Source organism: Protopterus annectens, chromosome 5.part0, assembly GCF_019279795.1.
Source record: "Protopterus annectens isolate FY-2018-M chromosome 5.part0, PAN1.0, whole genome shotgun sequence".
Classification (NCBI taxonomy): Eukaryota; Metazoa; Chordata; order Ceratodontiformes; family Protopteridae; genus Protopterus; species Protopterus annectens.
The window spans coordinates 421,062,909-421,079,744 of NC_056735.1; the positions used below are offsets into that span (position 1 = coordinate 421,062,909).

Below are 16,836 nucleotides of genomic sequence, written 5' to 3' on the forward strand. Positions count from 1 at the left end.
GTATGGATATCCACATGTATTTTGACAGTAGTAGGTATATCAGAATAGATATGTATGCACCTATAGTTATTGATATCTACATATATATATATATATATATATATATATATATATATATATATATATATATATATATATATATATATATATATATATATATATATATATATATATATATATATATATATATATATACCAACATAACTAGGCATATCTGTACACCTAGGATGTACATACATATATAGCTATATATACATATATCTATATATACATATACGTATATCTATGTATACATACATCTATATATACATATATGTATATGGGAGCACTACAAAATCCTGAAAGCCCAAAGTCCTGAATACCATCAGGAGTGAGCTGCCTTAAGGTATATGGATGTACATTACCATACAATCCACCTTGGTTAAGTGCAGGCCCACTGCCACCTGCCATACAGACTGTTCTGTTTGTGAGTGTGCTTGTCATGGTGTCAGTTGTGCCGTGTTATGTAACCGTTACATCCCATTGTGTCAACTGAGGTTTTTAGCCTCTAGGGATGGTCTACAGAGTGTAGATACAGGCTGCTGAACTATACACCTGCATTACTTACCATTGAGTGTTTGGTATCCTGTGGGCCAGTCTGTCTTTACTATTGTACTACTTGATGGCCTTGGCCTGGACAGCAACATTTGTTAACCTTTCCAGACTACTGTATTAGTATTACTGTTTCACAGTAGCATTGCTCAGGTTATATGGATGTCCGTGTCTAAACAGCTATATGACAACTGTAATAGTACACAAATAAAGCTTTCTCATTTATGCACACCTGTGTGTGGTGCTATATCCTTTGATATCTCTGTGGGTATATGTTGCAGGCAATGAATGTAATTTCTATGGGTGGCTCATACAGTCTCCAGTTGGTAAGTCGGTAACTGTAGAAATAGTGGCTGTTCCATATTGTGTACACGTACTAGATATGTAACTTACTGTACATATCTCTGCATGTGTATGCATATTTACATATATATCTATATGTATATATATATATATATATATATGTATACATATATATGTATATCTGTATCTGCATATATGTGTATGTGTATATGTATCCTAGGGATGCCCAAATCTGCTGTCCATGAACAGTTCCTGCCACATGAGGCCAGGCCATCTGATGATAACGATCTGTGTACACAACATGGGACAGACATCCCAGGTACAGTTCCATGCATGGACAATGGGAAGTGTACATCCCAGACACTGTCAGTATCATGGACGCTTTTATCATTATTACATGGTACAGGCAATGCACAGCATTGGCCACATGCAACAGTCACCCAGATGACTGAATGGTGAATACAATACCAACTCTAGACACTACACCCTGAGCCATACGCAGACCATTGTCATGTGGCCTGATGCCAAGGTATACCCATGCAGGGCGCCGCGCCTGGCAACCGCCGCTGCCAATCACAACACACCATGAAGCAGTGCACATGCATGTTGGGGTATTGGCATCCATATGTGTGTGTGTGGTGGGCGATGCATCACCACCACACCCCATTGGCATATCTGAAGCATGCTGTCTGATGTCAGACACCTGCACATAAACCTTGCATAACCTTTACCATATAACCTCCATTTGACCCTGTGGTGCATGTGATACCTGCACAGTACTGTGTTGTGGCAATCCCACTAGTGATGAGTTGTATTCTTGGCCCTGCCAAGTTTGGCAATCTGTGTGCATCCTTGTGAGAGTATGGCTGTGTTGACACTGACACCTGTTCATGCGGCAGGGGCGTATGCTACACCTACCACGAGCTACCATATCCCTGTTGCAGATGTCACTCACCATCATATACTCGTTCTACGTTTGAGGGCTCCCATGTAACCTATGTGCATCCAGTGTGGTGCATAACTGCATGGACATGTGATAGCACTACAATCGTTAGGGTAGTTGGGGGGGTTTGATACCCTGTACTGGTAAGTGTGTGACACAAACATGCATAAGTTTTACTCTCCCACCCCTCCCTGGCTTTTCTGTGCCTCTGTCTGCCTGTCTTACTCTCTCTCTGGTGGATGTGGAGACTTACACCTTCTTTGCTTAGGCAGCAGCATGTGCATTTTAAGTGATGCTCAGGATCAGCTGATGGTCCCTGCATGAATTACAGCCCTCCTCTAGCTGATTGCATGTGGAACAGATGTGGTAACATTCCCATAGCCAATTGCATGGAAACACACACCAATATCTAGGAACATCATGTTGGTGTTGGATCTTTCATTCACTGTGATCAGGAACTCGATCTGTTGTTTGGCAAACAACATCTCAGATGGATTGGGGTTTATCTCTAACAACATACACTGTGGAAGCAGGCCAACACACAGGAGGGGGATGTGCCTGACCTGACTACAGACTGTAAGTGCTGCTATACTGCATTTGAAGTAATGTTGGTTTAACAGGTTGTGTGTGCTTATGGCTGTCCTACATGTTTACATACCTGCCATGTCAGTGCTATGTTTATGAGGGAACACCCATCTATAGGGCCATCTGCAGACTGGCTAGTGTGTGGTGCCTTTTGTTTCAGGTGTTACCCACAGAGTGCCTGTCTTTGAACTGCAGAAGGTAGTGTGAGTATTGCAGTCTGTAGATGGTGACACCTGTGAGAGTTACTGACTGCATACCCTCATAGGACATATGGTGCAACAAAACCTGTTACAGCAGTAAATGTATGAGGTTATCACAGCAACATGTCAATATTGGCCCTGTGTATGTGCCTCCAGCGACAACCCTGGCAACCTTTGTACATATGTCATGCAGTAAGGGGGTGCATATGTACTGTACACCATATTTACTGACATCATATCTTATAACAAGCCAGTGAGATATCAGACTGCTACAGATATAATGTATAGTAGGGGTTATATTTGATGACATAACCTGGACATTCTGTGGTTGTGTGCACAGTACTGAGGTCTGTGTGTACTCATGGTGATTGTTGGCAGTGTGTGTAATGTTATTATGTACCTTGGCCTGTGTACAGACTGTGGTAGATGTCATTGTTCTTGGTCCTGTTCTATCTGATGTTACATGCTGCACCACTGTATGTTACCCTGTTGGCTTACATGTTTGTAGGTCCATACACGCACATGTCCCATATCACAGACAGGCAGCAGACCACACTGTGTAGTGGCCCAGTATATGTAGGGTGAGTGTGTGTGTGGCACATATGAGGTTGGTGTTGATCAGATAGTCCATATACTGTAATAATACGCTAGCATGCCATAGGTAGCTGTGTTCACATTGATTGTGGTGATGCACGTACACACAGGTGTATGTTACTCTGTGCTGTGGCATGCCTTTAGAGCCTGCTATCTTTGTGCAGGTACATGTGCATTCTCCCATTGGAAATGTAGGCCAGTGTTGAGCCGGTCTGCCTGTAGCCTGCACAGTGCTATGTTACATGCCTAGCAGCTTAGTGTACTTACCCAGTGCGATGTAATGTCCAGTTACTTGCCAGATGTACTGCTGCTGGGCCACCATAACAGTCATGTATGTCAGACAGATCAGTGGGAGCTGTACAGATGTATGTCAATATCTAGTGGGTGGTATGTGGCCATGGTACACCCTTACCAGCGGTTATTATGTGGCAGGACAGACAGGTATGTGTGAATGCATAACCTATGTGGGCAAATGTATACCAGTAGTTACGTATTATACCCATCTACATGGCTGTTAACATCCACATTGTCAGGATTGGTCCACATGTCTTGCACTAAGGGGTTATGTGTAAACCTCTGGACTGTCCAGAGTGTGTCAGGCTGTCCACATATTTTGGTCATTATCTCTGCTGTAGTCCACAGGAGCATTATGTGCTAGCAGTGGTACTGTACTATGATGTCCTTAGTATGTCTGTCAGTAGTAGCACACATGTTATAAGCAGATGTGACCTCCCACACACCTTGTCTGTGAAGACAATCCCTATGACAGTAGCAATACTCTACAAGTATACCTGCTATACATACCTGACATCCCCTTGCATTATGAAGTTGGGTCTACAGGGGTTGAGGTAGGGCTACACTCCATGTTCAGGACATATGGTGATGATATATGTGCATATACTTATCCAGATATCTATATAGACATACAGATATACGTATCGACATGCATAGATGGATTTGTATATGTACATAGATATACAAATAAACACCCAGATATATACATATACAGAGTTATACATGTCTACACATATACAGATAGAGATACATATGCACATATACGTATGGATATCCACATGTATTTTGACAGTAGTAGGTATATCAGAATAGATATGTATGCACCTATAGTTATTGATATCTACATATATATATATATATATATATAGATATATATATATATATATGTGTGTGTGTATATATACATATATATATATATATATATATATATATATATATATATATATATACATATATATATATATATATATATATATATATATATATATATATATACCAACATAACTAGACATATAGACATATCTGTACACCTAGGATGTACATACATATATAGCTATATATACATATATCTATATATACATATCACGATATCTATGTATACATACATCTATATATACATATATGTATATGGGAGCACTACAAAATCCTGAAAGCCCAAAGTCCTGAATACCATCAGAGTGAGCTGCCTTAAGGTATATGGATGTACATTACCATACAATCCACCTTGGTTAAGTGCAGGCCCACTGCCACCTGCCATACAGACTGTTCTGTTTGTGAGTGTGCTTGTCATGGTGTCAGTTGTGCCGTGTTATGTAACCGTTACATCCCATTGTGTCATCTGAGGTCTTTAGCCTCTAGGGATTATCTACAGAGTGTAGATAGAGGCTGCTGAACTATACACCTGCATTACTTACCGTTGAGTGTTTGGTATCCTGTGGGCCAGTCTGTCTTTACTATTGTACTACTTGATGGCCTTGGCCTGGACAGCAACATTTGTTTACCTTTCCAGACTACTGTATTAGTATTACTGTTTCACAGTAGCATTGCTCAGGTTATATGGATGTCCGTGTCTAAACAGCTATATGACAACTGTAATAGTACACAAATAAAGCTTTTTCATTTATGCACACCTGTGTGTGGTGCTATATCCTTTGATATCTCTGTGGGTATATGTTGCAGGCAATGAATGTAATTTCTATGGGTGGCTCATACAGTCTCCAGTTGGTAAGGCGGTAACTGTAGGAATAGTGGCTGTTCCATATTGTGTACACGTACTAGATATGTAACTTACTGTACATATCTCTGCATGTGTATGCATAGTTACATATATATCTATATGTATATATATATATGTATACATATATATGTATATCTGTATCTGCATATATGTGTATGTGTATATGTATCCTAGGGATGCCCATGTCATGTTAGGTCCTGGTTATGGGATCTCTAACACTTGGTAGTGTATTGCAGGGTGGACAAATGTTTGGCTGTGGGGGGTATACCTATTCGTACAAGACGTATATTGTTTGGGGCCTCTCAACCCCATTAACAGTGCATGTGGACATATATGTCTTAGTTATTTTCCCATTGTTATCTACAGATGTATGTTCATATATACCTATACACCTGAGAGGGGGTGAGGACAACAATAATACGTTGTGATGCCAATTAGACTGGATTACATGTGTCCAGTGGACACGTGCAAAATGGACAGCTATGTATGGGGCAAATTTTTTTTGTGGGAACAGATTACCTTTTTTTTTTTCAGGTGAGAGTGGGATGCTGGGGAGGGGTAGTAGGTGTATTTGGGGAGGTAGGTTAGGTAGGTTAACAGACAAGACAATCAAGACGCATACAAGGGTGGTATATGACACATGTGGAGGGTAAACACCTTGATGGGGAGGGGTGTTTGGAAATCAGAAGCCCACAAGCCCCCTAGTGGAAACAGTGGGACTGAGGTCCCAACCCATGGGCAGTCACCACTGCACCTTCACAGCCCCGAAGTTGGCTGTGCTGGGGGCTGAGTCGCAAAGCCAGGCTGACTCTCTAATCGTGATACACAGCCCTCAAGCTGGCTTAGAAGATCACAAAACTGCTGGTTGATCACTCTATGCATCATGACCCCGACCTGGCAATGGGTGACAGGTGCCTGTCCATGCCCACTCCCGGGGAGGGCGAGCCCCATCCCCTGAGGCGGTTTCACCTGAAGGTGGTGCAGGACCAATGGACAGGGAGCTCCCGGGTTGGGCACCAGACATGCTGGTGCCCGGTGCCACGACCAGCTGAGGTGGGACAGGTGGGTCCGCTGGGACCGGCCTTCCCAAGCGTGCTATAGTGTTTAGATTTCATCATCATATGTGGGTTAGTAATAGTCAATACATTCCAGGGTTAGCTATAACAGCATTCATAGATATTCCTATTAACCCAGACACCAGATACGGAACAGTTGCATAGCAAACAGAACACATGCATATGTGGGACCGCAGTGGTAATAAGAACAGCTTGCAGGTACATTAATGTTGGAATAATTCAATATAGCACATGCATGGGGCTATTAAAATATTTGTCAAACAATTGGACATTATCAGAACATAGGTGGCAGTACATGCCAGTTGGGGTTTGTATGTTGATTGTTGTTGGAGATATGCTGGAGGGAAAGAAAGATGTCAGTTAACAACTACTATATTCCTGTAGTCCACATTACTTTCCTAGTCCGTGCTGTTATCCGTACCTTACAAGTCTTATTACACTACCCTATAGCCTTAGTTTTGACAGTGATATGGCTGTAGTCATCGTTACACATGAACCGTTTTTTCCTGCAGTATACACCTGTTACCTTGTATACCTGTGGAGGGAATGTTCGTTAACACTAGCTAACTGTTTCTACACATACTCCCCGATTCCAGGTTGATGTTGTGCACATAGCTATCCAACTCTTTATGCACAGACTCTGGCCATGTGTTGACCACATGCTGGTGTGCTGGGACATATCTAGAATATTGTCCTCTTCTTCCGCCTTTAGTGACCTGACACACACATATAAATGCTTTCCTTCGTCTTCTTCTTTTGGCTTTTTCCTGGTTAGGGGTCGCCATGGCGGATCACCTTTTACTACACACACACACACACACACACACACACACACACACACACACACACACACACACACAGACTCGACTCGTGCCCAGGGCTAATTTAGAGTGTCCAATCCACCTACAGCATGTCTTTAAATTTTAAATTTAAATTCCCTTTAAATGTTCCGATATGCTAAAAAAGCATATACACAGTTTTCCTAAAGCCATATTAAGCAGCACAGTGTGGTGACAGGACCAGTGATAGGCTTTGTCTTCTACTGTTCAACACCACAATTCTCACAATATACAATGAGAACAGCAATCTGCACAGAGATTATGTTTAAAGTACTTCAGCACAGCAAGTCCGTATCCAACGCATTCGCGGAGCAATGTTTGTTTAGCGGATTTCACCTGACTGCCGTTGTTAACAAAAGTTCCGTAGATTACACATTAAAGATGTATGCACACACATTTAATTTTGTTACCGTACACACTCTGGAGGACACTTTAGTCAACATGGGAGTGTAGATAGACATACTTGAAATATTACTCTCTAACAGTTCTTCATAGGGCTGCCACAGTGACAGGTGTGTTCTCACAGATGTCTTCGACAATCACTTGTATTCCTTGTTTGCTGGAGCAACATCTGGGATCATCCCACAGACTTGGGGTTAGGGGACACAGACAGGCAGCAGATATGGGGCATATACTGGACATCTCTGGCCTCTGCACAGGTTGTGGGGCATGATTCTGTATGCAACCTTATTCCACCCCTGTGATTCCAGACCATGGTTGAAATTACTACAAGCAGCTTAACACTGTCCATCACAGGCTTATGTTCATGTAGATATCAAGCATATCTCCTATCTAAGTTTTCTGTCTTATTAACTTGTGTTTTGCATTCTGACCTTTGTATTACAACACGGTTAAGGTTGTATTTCCTAGATAAAGTTATATGTTGTAGGACAAAAGTGACAGATGTACACCATTATCTGTGAGCAACTGCATATCAATTTTTTGTGGCTTCTCAAGGTTGTGTTGTAGCACGACAGACCTGTGGGAGGAATGTTTTATTAGCAGCCTCACCTGAATGTTCCCACACAGTACCATTACTGCCACCTGACTGTAACACACATACATCTCAATCTGTTACTGTACACACACTTCTGACCACATGCAGTGTAAAATAAGGTTAGTGTAATGGACATACGTGGTTTCATAGGTCACATAAGGTGGTCATTGGGGGAGCAAGGTGCCAGCTTTGTTCCTCATAGCTGTGTGTCAACTGCCATTTCTGTTTGCCAGTGTGACATGTATGGGACCATCTCACTGGATTTCAGGAGACAGGTTGATAGGCAACAAATTATGGGTCACTTAATAGACATTCTGATTATCTGCACAGCTGTGGGGTATGCATCTGTATGCAGACCACAACACTGGTGCAGATTCGCATCATGGGTCAGTAGGCATAAAATTACACAGATCAATGCCCTCAGTTGGTATGTGCTATTGTTTTTGTTGTCTGCCTTTTTTTCACTGTCTATGTCTCTCTAGCTGTACCAAATGGCCTCTGGGGATTACACCTGGTATATACAGGCATTCCCACATTCAATTTGTGGTATTGGTGGGTAACAGTGTTAATACAACATATGCATTACACAGATTGCAAATTAATATTACCATATGACATCAGGATGACACATGCAGTCTAAAGCAGTTAGACCTGTTTTGTCAGGCTATTACACTTTGGCTGGGCATACAAACAATATGAGACTCTTCCTGTAATATTCTCTAGTGTATGCAGTACTGCCTTGAACAATGGCTAGGTTTTATGCAGCTCTACCAATTTACTACCATTTTTTATTTGTATTTCCCAGACAGCAATGCATGAGGTTACCGCCTGGTTGCACCGCTTATGGTGAGTAATGTGGACCTGTCTTCACGGCCCACCTATTGCAGCTGGAGACATATACCTGAATAGTTTGCCATACCTACACATATACCTGGAGCTGCAGCAGCTTACACACACATAGTTGGGAGGATACATGGCTGGAACATCTGCTGCTCTAGCCACTTGGAGCCACTTCAAGAGGTCCCTCTATGCCGTTTTCCAGATCGTGCATAGTGGTGCCTGTCCTGCTCACCACTGGGGTGGCGCTGGGCACCGGGTCACCGGTGAGGTCGTGAGTGAGATGGTCCCAGGCCTCTGCCTTATATATTGTGAGCCCTGGTACTGCTCTGATCATGAGTAGTCTCTGAGAGGTCACTTTTGACAAGGAGCACCACTGGATGCTGTTCTGATGCTTGTAGTTTGCACCGGCAGACACCTTCTCCTTTACCACATAGTGTCGTGGTAAGGGAAGCCACAAGTAGCTAGCATTGCTTACATTAGACTTTGCATTGTATTTCCTTTTTGGCATTGATTTTTTATTCATTACATCTTATATATCTGCCTGGTATCCATGATTAATGTGTACGCACACTCTATGGCATCCTTGTGTTTTATTGGGGACTTCAACACTCTATTACAATTACACCTTACTTCTGGGCTTACTGCTGTACTCCAGTTCACATATTTATGTTATTTAGTGGGTTATGGAACATATGACTGTATACTGATTCCTTTCACAGGTTCAGTTTGGTTTTACTATGGTGAGGACTTGTTTGCTGATACCTCATTCTTCTGTACTTCTGTGATGGCTTGGTGGTTAACTACTGTGACTGTGGTATATAGAGTTCTGGGTTCTAGATCTGCATGGCTCTTTATTTTGTTGATGGGCAGGACAAGGGCCATTGGATACAGAGTGATTAAGGCACTTTTGAGCAGTTGTAAGCAGGTTTGCGCGTGTAAGCAAAGCTAACTAACCTGCCGTTACATCTGCTTACAGAGACTTAGCTTTAGAATTGCTTAACCAGTGTAGGCATTGCTTACCACCATGCAAACGGGCTTAAGCCCACTTACTAATGCTTAAATATGCTTACTACTGCTTATTTGTGCTTAAACCTGCTTGCTAGTGCCTTATTCATTATAACACTGACACCTCATATGTGCATTTACTGCAGTACTCCAGTTCATGAAAATATGTTATTTAGTGGGTTAGGCAGCATAAATATTACTCATAATGTGCTTTGCCATGGGAAATGGAATCTGCTGCAGTGGGACTCAAACCGGGAATGCCTGCTTGTAAGGCAAATGCTGTGCTGACTAAACTATTGCTGTGCTGCTTCATTTGCATATATCTTCCTTGTTATCCTCTTCAGCCATTTAAGCTGCATTAACCGTAGCTAAGCGATGGACACACCCGTGCACCTATGGTTAGCTTTAATCGGAATTTTAAAAAAAGAATAAAGGGTTTCTTCATTTTATTAATGTATACTTTTGCTGTTGTACATGAGGGGGACTGTTAGTGGGGATATACGGTCACCTATGAGCAGTCCCCCTCATTTCATATCCCTTTCTGCTGTTCTTCATTGCGGGGAGCGTGTATATTCTGAGAGCTTTGCTCTCAGACACGCCCCCTGCTCTCTTACATGCCCCGTGTAAGCCTAGGAGCTCAGGCAGCATGCCTCATTACTATGCATGGTGCACTGCCATCCTGCTCCTAAAAGGCTGCTTCCGTGCAGGACTAAGCTAGTCCTGCATGGAGGAATAATAAATCCGGGGGATTGTTATTTCAGCAGAAGGGAAAAGTTCTTCATCTTAGCCAGAAGTCAGTCAGTTTCCAGAAGGATAGGATTTGAACCCTGTCTGATTATTAACCATTATAACTTATCTCTTAAAGTGCTTAATGAGTCAAACAGGCCACTGCTTTGAAATTATATTATATTATACTATTTATCTATTAGCACTTGTTTACCAGGAAGAAGCCCCTTATTATAGGAGACCTGTACAAATAAGCTCCAAGAAATGATTTACAGTGAAATCTGAAGAAAATATAAAAAAATCACAAAAATCATACAGAAAGGTCATACAAAAAGTTCCAAGTAACAATTTAGAGAGACGTGTAAAGAAACATAAGCTATAATAAAATTCATATAAATAATGAAATCACAAAATAATTAAAGACATTACATACAAAGCATTTGGTGAGAATAAAATGTGTAAAAGAGAGATGAGCCATTAAAGTTGTCAATTCTTCTTTACAGTATAAAAATATTACTCAGCTGAAGTATTACATGTGTTGTAATAAGAAAAATCCATACAATTTATTTTACAGTTTTGCTTTAGTTTGCTTTAATGCAACATATTTTACAAAATTTGTTGTTTTATAAACCCAATGGATAATATCCTAACTAATACAATCCGAATCAGATAAAACTGATATTTCAGATTTTAACACTAGTGAATGAGTTATATTCCAAATATTTGGTGGAAGATCATCTGCATTAACAAAATTACATCCAGCTTTATGAAGTAGACCCTAAAGGAAATTATTTTTTAAGCAAATAATGCCCCAATATAAATTATGTATGAATTTAAACAAGGATATAGCTGCCTTCCACCCATGTTATCAGATTTCAGACTTCAACACACCTTCTGTTTTTGTGGTTCTCCCCTATGCTTCTTAGCTTCCCAGGTGCTTTTCCTTATATTACGTACAGTAGATTTGAGTGTTTTATCAAACATCGAACACTCAAGAATAATCAATTTAGATCAGATCTAAAATGACTGAAAACAACAAAAATTTAAACAATTTTGTTTTCAGGGGGCACCCAAAAACCCACTGCTAATTATATATACCAGCTCCGAGATCATGGGTCTGACCCCACTACACTACAATCTCATACATAAGGCTGCTGGCAAAAGTTCCATCCAAAAGAACATTCTCTCGTGTGAGTGTTTACTCTTTTTTCACCTGCAAAAAAGCATTCGCTCATAGGTGCATTCACTTTTTTGACTTGCTGCTATCCATTCATGCTTATGTAACAGCAAGGACTGCACCCTGTTTTCTCAGACCTTGCCTGAGATGTCACATAAGACATTTAAAACAGTAATTTGTTTTTTATCTTAACCTTTATATTTCCTTATGATTTCTTTATGATTTCTAGTTTTCTTGTGTAATATACTTCATCTCATATCTGAGGCTGCCGTTCTCTACACAAGACTTTCTTGACCATCCGTTCATGACTGGACTGAGATGTGTGGGTAAAAAGGAGCCGGTCAGGGGGACATGCCATTTTTTGCATAAACTTGCACCTCTCACTCTATTGAGGAAATGTGTGATTCATGACTCTGGATTATTAGCACATAAGGCAGCAGGTTAATCATAATACTGTTGTACCAAACAATGACTATGAGGACCAGCCTGCCAAGTCAACTTCTCTAAAAGATTTTTCTCATTCATTAATCTTTTTGTACCTTGTGTTAACCAGAGTGAGAAAGAGAAATAAAAAACAGTGTCAGTGTCTCAGGCCCATAACACACTCTCCTTTGGTGATGGAAGATCAGCAGACCATGAAATCTGTTCCTGCTTAGTCAGCACAGGAAGAAACACTGTCAGTGGCTGAACTTATATCACATTTGCCTTGTAAGAACACTGACAATTCTATTCCTTTACCCAATGCTTGGATTAATTTTCTAATACTGATACTACAGTGTAACACAAGGGAGGTGCTGCAGTCTTGAGTATGTCATCCTTCAGGTTGCACTCCTGAGAATGTCATCCTTCTGAGTATACCATCCTTTTGGCTGCACTCCTGAGTATACCATCCCTTAGGTTGCACTCCTGAGTATGCCAGCCTTCAGGCTGCACTCCTGAGCATACCAACCCTTAGGCTGCATTCCTGAGTATGCCATCTTTCAGGCTGCACTCCTGAGTATGCCATCCTTCAGGCTGCACTCCTGAGTATGCCATCTTTCAGGCTACAATCCTGAGTATGCCATCCCTTAGGCTGCACTTCTGAGTATGCCATCCCTTAGGCTGCACTTCTGAGTATACCATCCCTTAGGCTGCACTCCTGAGTATGCCATCTTTCAGGCTGCACTCCTGAGTATGCCAGCCTTCAGGCTGCACTCCTGAGTATGCCATCCTTCAGGCTGCACTCCTGAGTATGCCATCTTTCAGGCTACAATCCTGAGTATGCCATCCCTTAGGCTGCACTCCTGAGTATGCCATCTTTCAGGCTGCACTCCTGAGTATGCCAGCCTTCAGGCTGCACTCCTGAGTATGCCATCCTTCAGGCTGCACTCCTGAGTATGCCATCCTTCTGGTGAGACATTAAACTGATATTTCATCTGCATGAAGTTTTGGCAGCTGACATAGACATAAGAGGCTTCACAGAATGCATTGAAAGGAGTTTTAGGAAGTTTCTCAGTGTCCTGGCCAAATTTCCCTAAGTAAATATGGATAGGGACTAACCAAGTAAAAAAGTAGAAATAAATAAACAAGCAAACAATCAAACAAACAAATGAGTGCTCTTCAGGAAGTACGTAGTGATCTGGTCCATGAGTTGAGTTGTGCTGAACTACTTAATATTATCAGAGAATACAGAGAAAGAGATTAGAAACAGTAATCACATGTATCTGCCTTACCAAAAGGAGTTGAGATATTTTGATTATATACATGTGTGTTACAGTAGCTATATTTTGATGTGGTGTAAAAGCTATGTCAGTAGTGGCCTTTGTGATCTTTCATAAGAATTAATTTACTGCGTTTTCAGAAGTAGCAAGTCTGCTTATATCTAATTACATTCTCATGTGCTAGCACTAATTTGGAAAGTGGTTTACCGGAGTACACTCCTAATTTGCCACAAGGATCAGCATTTCACTGCTAGAAAGTGTGTTCTTTTTAACAAGCTGCACAATTAGGTACCTTAGAAATCAGAAGGATACAATTATGTATAAGTATGTTATTCACTGTATGTTTTCACTACATGATGTGTTCACATATACTGCTGTGTTGATTTGTTGCTAATCTTGGAGTTGTGCCTTTTACTTTGCAGCCTGTGCATTATGAAGAAAAAAACTGGTGTGAGGAAGAATATTCCGGTGGGTGCTATACTGTATACTTCCCTCCAGGCATAATGACTCAATTTGGAAAGTAAGTGCACAGTTAATCCCTTAAGTGATCTTTCCTCACTTTATATAAAGCTTGTTCCTATGCTTTTGTACATCAAAAATGCATCCCCCTTATGAATGCCGTGACAGTAATTTATATACTATTATGGGTCCTCCCCGTAATTATGCAATGGGGAAATCATGAAATTGCAGATTAAAAGTTTGAAATGGCAAAATATCGAACAATGCCAACAGCCATTTGTCTGACCTTGTGGTACAGCAAGAAGTGGAGTTTTGACCTTTCTCAGGTATAATGGGACCTACCTTGGAGTTGGTATATATGTATGTATATATATATATATATATATATATATATATATATATATATATATATATATATCTATATATATATATATATATATATATATATATATATATATATATATATATATATATATATATTTATGTGTGCGTGTGTGTGTTTATGTATGTATATATTATGCATATAATTAGTAGGGGTCTGGGGAGCACTGGGGGACATGATCCCTTGTCTAAAAGCTGTTTTGCATGTGTTTTGTAGAAGTTCAATGTTTTGCAGTTTCAAACTTTTGAGTTGCATTTTCTGCAGTTCAGTGATCTGCCCATTTGATAATTTAAAACAGATCCACTATTACAGGGTGTATTAGACAATGAATGCGAAAAAAGGAGTACGTTTTATATAGTAACAGAAGAAAGCAGGTCTAGAGCTTGTGTTTAAATTGCATGGAGATTAGATACCATAACAGTATTTAGTACACAGATATTCACTTCTTCAGGACATTTTCATGGAGCAGTGTGACTTAAAACACAAATATACCTCAAAGTAATAAAAATAATTTACAAAGCATGTGTATTAATTACTTTCATTTATTTTTTAACCAGGTAGCTGGGCCAGTTCAATGACCTTTTTCAGCCATGACTTGGACCAGTGGTGTTGTACATAGTAAATTAGTATAGGGAGGTGATATCCCATAATGGTGATATTACAGTTTTGCAGTCAGCATTGACATTAAATGTTAACAGTATTTACATCAAGCAGTTTTCATGATTTAAAATACATATTTGTATAAAGGACTTACAGTACAATTTTATGCTGATAGAGATATTTATCTTTGAGTAAACATTTTAGTGAAATCAGTCATGCTTGTCTGTATATGATGTTTGTAACCGGAATTATTTCAAAACATCTACTTAACTCCTAGAATTGACATATAATTTTTGTAGTAGTGTATTTTTCCCTCTTTAACCCTCTCAAGTTTGTACCTGTAACCATGCAATTCACCAAAATATGCATTTAGCCTTAATGTCATACAGATCATATACAGATATCTTTTGATGCAAATGTTTATATACTTCTGAAAATGCAATTTGTTTACAGCGTTTTTCATATTATCTCTGATCACATCTTAAAATATGTACCTTAATCACTTTATCTTTTATTCAATTATTTTCATTCATTCAGTTTGTTAATCAGGTGAGTGAGCTGGTCCAAAGACCCTTTTCAGCTCTGATCTGAGCCCAAAGGCAAAAACAATAGAAACAGTGCAATAGTACATTAAGGAGGTGATAGTACAATAGTGCATTGAAAACAGAGCTGGCAATAGGTGTACAAGTAATATGAAATGTTACATTAATTGAAGAAGTAACATTGTTTCATAGTCATAGAATATTCACAAATGATGACCTAACACTTGAAAGTTACATATTTGCATAGTCAGAGACACAAATGTGTGTACGCATGTTTTTGTGTGTGTTTGAAGTTTGACCTTAAATTAACATGCTGTGAGTTTACTAGATGAGAGGATAAGGCTGATCAGAGAAGATTGACCATCTGTCTTTTCAAATGCTCTTGTTTGTCCAATGGCAGTGACACTAGTATTGTATGGTAGAGGTTTAGAGTTTGAGTCCCAGATGAGAGCTAATATTATTTGCTTCTATGATTCTACCTAACTGTATGTAAGTCATGAAAGAGAACAGTAACATATAAATAATATTAAGCAGTACTCAATTACTGCACTCATATGGTAACAGAATATCTATAATTTGAAATGAAGAATACATCCTAATGTGAGCTACTATTAATTTGTATCCTCAAAACATTTACATTTATTTTGGTTTATCAGATCTTTTTTTAACTAGTTACGAAAGAGAGGGAGTTCAGTGATATCTTGAAGTTCTGTGGTCCAGAAGCTAAGATGAAGCTAAGGTATATCATGGTCTCTGTAATTGTACGCTATATTGACTTCGTAAATTATGCAGCCTAGTTCTCATTAACAGCAATTGCTTCACTGGTGGACAGTAACTGCATTTTTTGCAATCTGAAGTTGAGAATATTTAGGAGAAATGTATCTCTTTTCTTTCATTGAGAAGCCAGTTGTTCTTCTCTGTGATGTTTCAGTAGTGTTCACTCCTGTGATCTGAGTAGATTATAATTTTGTTTTCTACCATGTAGAATGATGTACTATTTTGCTGAGAATAAAGTAAATTGAGAAGTAAAACATATTCTAAACTGCGAATGAAACACTGTTTGGCCATTACATTCCCTGCTTCTTTGGTTAGCAGGTGGAAGATTTTGTGAGAAACTTTTATTTGTGCCATAACTCTATCTAGGAAAACCTTCACAGCTGTTTTAGGATGTTGATCACAAATTCTTCCCAGACACTTTTACTGAGTATTCCAAAAACGGACGTCCAAAAGGCTGAAGTTGAGTAA

General features: G+C 39.8%; 1 protein-coding gene across 1 annotated transcript in view; it reads left to right on the forward strand.

Moving 5' to 3' along the window:
* The window catches only part of MAOB (monoamine oxidase B), a gene marked incomplete at its 5' end in the record, with an annotated part of 474,299 nt that overhangs the window by 424,064 nt on the left and 33,399 nt on the right, over nucleotides 1-16,836 (forward strand). Inside the window, one exon of the mRNA XM_044072378.1 lies at nucleotides 14,031-14,128. Coding sequence (XP_043928313.1) covers nucleotides 14,031-14,128 — 98 coding nt within the window. The remainder of the gene's footprint in view (nucleotides 1-14,030; nucleotides 14,129-16,836) is intronic.